Below are 6,827 nucleotides of genomic sequence, written 5' to 3'. Positions count from 1 at the left end.
CTGCAACATCCGCCTCCCAGGTTCAAGTGATTCTCCTGCCTCAGTCTCCCGAGTAGCTGAGATTACAGGCGCCTACCACCACACCCAACTAATTTTTGTATTTTTGGGAGAGACGGGGTTTTGCCATGTTGGCCAGGCTGATCTTGAACTTCTGACCTCAGGTAATCTGCCCGCCTCGGCCCGCCAGAGTGCTGGGATTACAGGTGTGAGCCACCGTGCCTGGCCAGAGAATCCCTCTTACAATGAAACTTTTTGATTTGATTGTTATTTTTTCTTAAGTCCCCATTATGCCTAAGAATGACATTTATTTTTTCTGACAATTTTGGGACTGGTGACTTCCCAACTTGTGTCTCCCATGGTCTGGAGATTTCACTTTTTGGGTTGTCTCTGTATGTTGGGGGGCTTTGGAACCTCTTCTCCTTCCTCACTCTCAGGGAAAGCTCTCCACAGCTGTGGAGGAGCATGGTTTCACATGCTAGTTCCACAACAGTTGTGTGAGCCTTCCACTTACTCTCCCTCAGTGCCTTAGTTTACTTCTTATTATCATTATTTTTAGAGACAAGGTCTTGCTCTGTTGCCCAGGCTGGAGTGCAGTGGTGTGATCATACTTCCCTGCAGCCTCAAACTGGGCTTAAGCAATCCTTCTGCCTCAGCCTGCCAAGTAGCTGGGACTACAGGCGTGCACCACCACATCCAGCTAACTTTTGAATAATTTTTTCGTAGAGACAGGGTCTTGCTATGTTGTGTTGGGATTACAGGTGTGAACCACCATGCCAGAAGGCTCAATTCTTGGCCTTCAATTTAGTTCTTATCTGAGAATGGTGATAGTCTCACATGGATTCTCCTTGGGATTAAGATGGCACCTTAAGGCCGGGCTTGGTGTCTCACACCTGTAATCCCAGCACTTTGGGAGGCCGAGGCAGGTGGATCACCTGAGGTCAGGAGTTCAAGACCAGCCTGGCCAACATGGTGAAACCCTGTCTCTACTAAAAAGACAATAATTAGCTGGGCATGGCACGTGCCTGTAGTTCCAGCTACTCGGGAGACTGAGGCAGGGGAATCAACTTGAACCGGGGAGGCAGAGGTTGCAGTGAGCCAAGAATACACGACTGCATTCCAGCCTGGGTGACAGAATGAGACGCCATCTCAAAAATTTAAAAAAAGGCTACCTTGATATCACATTTTGCAGGAAGTGGGGCATTTGAATTAGGGCGGGGTCAGAAGTTGGCCCTAAATCACACTACACTTCTTTGTCTTCATTCCCGTAGGCCCGTTCCTCCCGCCGTCAGCCCTGCTGCCAGACCCTGACTTCTTCTCTGGCACCGTGTCCCTGCCCGGCCTGGAGCCCCCTGGCGGGCCTGACCTCCTGGATGATGGCTTTGCCTACGACCCTACGGCCCCCACACTCTTCACCATGCTGGACCTGCTGCCCCCGGCACCGCCACATGCTAGTGCTGTTGTGTGCAGTGCCGGGGCCGTGGTTGGGGAGCCCCCCGGCCCTGAACCGCTGACGCTGGACTCGTACCAGGCCCCGGGCCCCGGGGATGGAGGCACCGCCAGCCTCGTGGGCAGCAACATGTTCCCCAATCAGTACCGCGAGGCGGCCTTTGGGGGCGGCCTCCTATCCCCGGGGCCTGAAGCCACGTAGCCCCGAGATGCCAGAGGAGGGGCACTGGGTGGGGAGGGAGGTGGAGGAGCTGTGCAATCCCAACCAGGATGTCTAGCACCCCCATCCCCTTGGCCCTTCCTCATGCTTCTGAAGCGGACATATTCAAGCCTTGGCGAGAAGCTCCGTTGCACGGGTTTCCCCTTGAGCCCATTTTGCAGATGAGGAAACTGAGTCCGGAGAGGAAAAGGGACATGGCTCCCATGCACTAGCTTGTTAAAGCTGCCTCTGTCACCACATGTGGGGGAACCTTCTCCAGTAGGATTCGGAAAAGATTGTACATATGGGAGGAGGGGGCAGATCCCCGGCCCTTCCTCCCCAGACTTGAAGGTGGGGGGTAGGTTGGTTGTTCAGTCTTCCCAATAAAGATGAGTTTTTGAGCCTCGGGGGTTTCGTCTGTTCTGCGCTTGGGAAACGCCCTAGTTCCTTACGTAGCAAAGAAAGCCTCCAGGCTGGGGGCTCATGCCTGTCATCCCAGCACTTTGGGAGGCCAAGGCGGGAGGATCGCTTGAGCTCACGAGTTTGAGATCAGCCGGGGCAACACGACGAAACCTAGTCTCTACTAAAAATACAAAAATTAGCCGGGCGTGGTGGCGCACGCCTGTAGTCCCAGCTACTCGGGAGGCTGAGGTGGGAGAATCGCTTGAACCCGGGAGGCAAAGGTTGCAGTGAGCCTAGATCGTGCCACTCTAGCCTGGGCAACAAAGACAGACTCTGTCTCAAAAAATAAATAAATAAATAAAATTAAAAAGATAAAAAAGATGGCTGTAACATTCTAGTTTATGCCCTGAAAAGGGGAATATAGTCATTCTATAGTGTTTGGAGATTTTGGGTTACCCTTAATTGTATGCAAGTTGTCTTACTGTGTATTGTCCCTTAATTTCAGGACTCAGATTTCATGCTTGAAGAAATGCAGGTTAGTTTAAACTTTCAAGGAAATTTTTAAGGTGGCAAAAGGTTTTAGTGGCATATACATCTTAATCTGTAGATGGGAGTGATTAGCTGTTTAAAAGTTGAAATGTGACTGAAAAGGAAATGGAGTAGGGCAAATTTTAAATGGGATTATTTTTCATCTTCAAACAGGCAGACCTGTTATCCTAAACTAGGGTTTTTAATGACCACAGCAAGCAAGCATGCAGCTTACCGCTTGAAAGATAGGGTCTTGCCTCACCCAAGCTGGAGTGCAGTGGCCCTTTGAAGCTTACTACAGCCTCAGACTTCTGGGCTCAAGTGATCCTCAGCCTCCCAATGGTCTTTGTAGACAGCGTGATGGAGTCTCACGGCACAAGAAGATTGAAACAGTGTCTCCAATTTTGATAAATTTTTGCAATCCAAAAAAAAAATAAAAATAAATAAATAAAATTAAAAAGATAAAGTATCCAAGCTCTTCCCTTCTTGGCTCTCCCACTTCTTCCTCTGGACCCCGCCCCTCTCGACTCTAGGACCTGCCCCTCACGTCGGCGGAACTGCGCTGTGCAGAGCTCCACCACACTCCGCCCGCTCCCCCTAGCGCGGCCTTTCATTTCCGCTTCCGGTGCGGGCAGCGCGCGAGCGCAGCTTTGGGAGGCGGAGACCAGCCGGTGAGTACAGGCGGCGGGCTCGACCTCCCGGTTTTCGGGCAGGCGTCAGCCCAGCTTCTCCCTTTCCTTAGGCTTTTCCCATACTGCTGTAGGCTTCTGCTGCGTCCCGGCCCCGAGGATCGCTCGTCCCTCTCCCCATTCGGCCTGACGGGCCTCAGGCCGCGCCCGTGCCCCGGCTGTGGGCCAGAAGTTGCCGCGTCGGACTCGGCCTTCGGCCCAACAGCTTATCACAGTCCCCGCCCCATGTCAAAAAAAAAAAAAAAAAAAAACCCAGCCCAAATCCTCAGGCCGCGACGCGATCCACAAGCCCTGTCCAAACCTTCGGTCTCCTCCCTTTCCCACAAGCCCTGCCCCCAAGCTCAGCCCACGCCCTCCCGTCAGCCAACTCCGCCTCTCTCAAGCTCTACCCTCTTTTTCCTTGGGTACTCTCCACACCCTGCCATCTAGATCCCATTTTTAGACCTCAACTTCACTCTGGTCTCCTTGCAACACTCCCTTCCTGTGTTCCCACTCCCTCTAGCATCTTCATCTTCCGCCACGCCTTTCACCTGTCCTCGACCTCCACCTTCATGCAACTGCACTGTTCCCTTAAAGACTTTCTCCGATTTCCTCCACCTGCCTTCATTCTTATCCTCCTTATCCCTGTAGCACCCAGACTCATACCCACGCATGGCCCCTAGTGGGAGCCTTTTCAGCTCTTCTCTTTCCCCTGAGCTCCAGCCTTAGGTTTCTCAGGGTTTGCCGTCTGACCCTACTTCAAACACTACTGATGTCTCAAAACTTTCATGCCCGACTCCAGCGCAGAATCTAGGACACCCCTTTCCCAGGGATGCTCACCTCAGAATCACCTAAGGGTTTTTTAGAATGCCCAAGTTGCCAGATCGAAGTTGTTAGGGATGGACTTGAATTTCTGGCATACCGTTCTGCAGCTTCACTTCTGCTCCCCGAAGCTAAGAGATGTGTTGTTTGGGATCGACTCTGTCACCAACTTGTTAGATGACTTTGATTCTGCCCATACAGTTTTCACAGCCCATCTGATGTTCCTGGTCCCTTCATCCCTCAGGTTGAGGCCCCAGGCTTGGCCTCACCACAATGTGGCACGAGGCTCGGAAGCATGAGCGGAAGCTTCGAGGCATGATGGTCGACTACAAGAAGAGGGCGGAGCGGAGACGGGAGTATTATGAAAAGATTGTAAGTAACTGGCCTTTCGTCTGGGTTGGGGGACCCTAGTTTGGGGGGCACAGGTCATCCTGGTAAAAATGTGGGCTTGGAAGTATGTCACACAAGAGGCTCATTTCCTCAGGAGTATATTCATTAATCTTTTCTTGAGCATAATCATTGTTAGGATCCCAAGAGCTTCTGTTTGTTGTAACATACTGTGTCATTTGGTGTGGCCTCCCAGTGCCAATCTGGTGTTAGCAAGAAAAAGGGAAGTCTCTGTAACCCTCAGAGCAGTCCTGACGTTAGACTGGCCACCTCCAGAACATTGTCTGTTTTGCTTGTTGTTGGGTTCCCCATTCCCAGAAGAGCTCAGCCACTCTTGAGGTTTAGCTTGGCACACAATAGGAGTGAGTATTAAGTTGGCCGGGCACGGTGGCTCACACCTGTAATCCCAGCACTTTGGGAGGCCGAGGTGGGCGGATCACCTGAGGTCACGAGTTCGAGACCAGCCTGGCCAAAATGGTGAAATCCCGTTTCTACTAAAGATACAAAAATTAGCCAGGCTTAGTGGTGTGTGCATGTAGTCCCAACTAATCGGGAGGCTGAGGCATGAGAATTGCTTAGCCTGGGAGGAGGAGGCTACAGTGCACGGAGATGGTGCCACTGCACTCTAGCCTGGGTGACAGAGCAAGACTCTGTCTCAAAAAAAGGAAAAAAAAAAGAGTGAATAGTAAGTGAAACCTGACCACTTCCCTCTCCTGTTTGATGCTTCAGTTTTTTTGGGGGGAAGACCAAACTATCCCTGGCCTAAAAGACCCTTGTGGTCTGACCACTGAGCTTCGTCCTTGGGCAGCTCCACTGGCCTTCTATTTCTGCCACCACAGGGCTTTGGCCTGTATTACCCCCTCCTCACCTGTTTAACTCCTCTGTCTCCTTGGGATCCCAGCTTGAAATAGCACCTGTTTACTAGATTCAGTTTTCCTGTCAGATGACATTTATATAGACATTTTCCATTTGCTTCTGTATTACTGCCCCAGCCTCTTCCCTGGTCTGCTGGCCTCCAGTCCTGGCTCCTCCAGTCTATCCTCCCTAGAAGAGTCCAAGAGGCCTTTCTAAAGCACAAAACTGATCCTGTCCCTTTCTTGCTCAGAGCACCTCTATGGCTTCTAAGTGCCCTTGAGAGAAAGCCTAGGCTCCTCACTGTGGCCTTTAGGGTCCTGCATGGCCTCGCCTTTGCCCCTCCTCCAGACTCACACCACCCCACACTCTGCCTTGTTCCTTTGCACAAGTCGTTTTGGCCTCCTTGCTATTCCTCCACTGACTCAAGCGCTCCCCAGCCACAGGACCTTTGTATGAGCTCTTCCCATACCTGGTTAACTACTGCTCATCTGTCAGATCTCAGTCCTCAGAGCAGTCTTGTTTCCCAAGCTCAGTCAGGTGTCCTCTAAAAATGCCTTAATCATAGCTCCCTTTCCTTCCCCTTTGTGGAATTTAACACCCTTAAGATACACATACATGGGCCTGGTGTGGAGGCTCATGCCTGTAATCCCAGCATTTTGGAAGGCCAAGGTGGGTGGATCATCTCAGGTCAAGAGTTTGAGACCATCCTGGCTAACATGGTGAAACCTCATCTCTACTAAAAATACAAAAATTAGCCAAGTGTGGTGGTGCACATCTGTAGTCCCAGCTACTCAGAGGCTGAGGCAGGAGAATCACTTGAACCCAGGAGGTGGAGGTTGCAGGGAGCCAAGATTGCATCACTGCACTTTAGCCTGAGCGACAGAACGGGACCCTTCTCAAGACAACAACAACAAAAAACATGCCTGGCACTGTGGCTCACACCTGTAATCCCAGCATATTGGGACGCCAAGGCAGGTGGATCACGAGGTCAAGGGAGAGAGACCATCCTGGCCAACGTGGTGAAACTCCATCTCTACTAAAAACACAAAAGTTAGCTGGGTGTGGTGGCACATGCCTGTAGTCCCAGCTACTCGGGAGGCTGAGGCAGGAGAATCATTTGAACCCAAAAGGTGGAGGGTGCAGGGAGCCAAGATGGTGCCGCTGTGCTCCAGCCTGGTGACAAGGCAAAAACAAGAAACAAAAAAGAGTCTGCAGGTGTGTTCCAGGGATGGTCTGGTGACTGCGTGATCATCGGGAGACCCAGGTTCTGTCATTTTCAGTTTGCCATCTCATGGTGCAAGGTAGCTGTTGTAGCTCCAGCCATTATGCCCACATTCCAGTTAGCAGAACTTAGTCACATGATCGCATCAGGCTGCAAGGAAGGCTAGAAAAGAGTCCCAGTAGCCTTGTGTCTCTAAGGTTTGTCTTGTTCCAAAAAGAGAGTCCCTCTTTTTTTTTTTTTTTTTGAGACAGTCTTGCTCTGTCGCCCAGGCTGGAGTGCAGTGGCGCGATCTCAGCTC

At 51.4% G+C, this 6,827-nt stretch overlaps 2 protein-coding genes and 1 long non-coding RNA gene across 5 annotated transcripts in view; all 3 read left to right on the top strand.

Moving 5' to 3' along the window:
* RELB (v-rel avian reticuloendotheliosis viral oncogene homolog B) overlaps positions 1-2,055 on the top strand; it is a gene marked incomplete at its 5' end in the record, with an annotated part of 41,595 nt that extends 39,540 nt beyond the window's left edge. The window contains one exon of the mRNA XM_011963023.1: positions 1,269-2,055. Coding sequence (XP_011818413.1) covers positions 1,269-1,648 — 380 coding nt within the window. The remainder of the gene's footprint in view (positions 1-1,268) is intronic.
* Positions 2,056-2,552: 497 nt separating this feature from the next.
* On the top strand, positions 2,553-3,009 carry LOC105526899. The gene is made up of 2 exons (XR_001004161.1): positions 2,553-2,582; positions 2,750-3,009. It is a non-coding gene; the product is annotated as an uncharacterized LOC105526899 (long non-coding RNA).
* Positions 3,010-3,177: 168 nt separating this feature from the next.
* Positions 3,178-6,827, top strand: part of CLASRP (CLK4-associating serine/arginine rich protein) — a 37,477-nt gene continuing 33,827 nt past the window's right edge. For all 3 annotated transcript variants that reach the window (XR_001004160.1, XM_011963022.1, XM_011963021.1), the window contains exons 1-2: positions 3,178-3,246; positions 4,310-4,437. Coding sequence is in view for 2 of the 3 variants with exons in the window: in XM_011963022.1 (XP_011818412.1) it covers positions 4,339-4,437 (99 nt within the window). In the remaining variant the exon portion in view is untranslated. The remainder of the gene's footprint in view (positions 3,247-4,309; positions 4,438-6,827) is intronic.

This window comes from Colobus angolensis, unplaced genomic scaffold (assembly GCF_000951035.1).
Source record: "Colobus angolensis palliatus isolate OR3802 unplaced genomic scaffold, Cang.pa_1.0 Scaffold60, whole genome shotgun sequence".
NCBI lineage: Eukaryota > Metazoa > Chordata > Mammalia > Primates > Cercopithecidae > Colobus > Colobus angolensis.
Note: the sequence above shows the minus strand (reverse complement) of the source record. Positions and strands in the feature narration are given on the sequence as shown.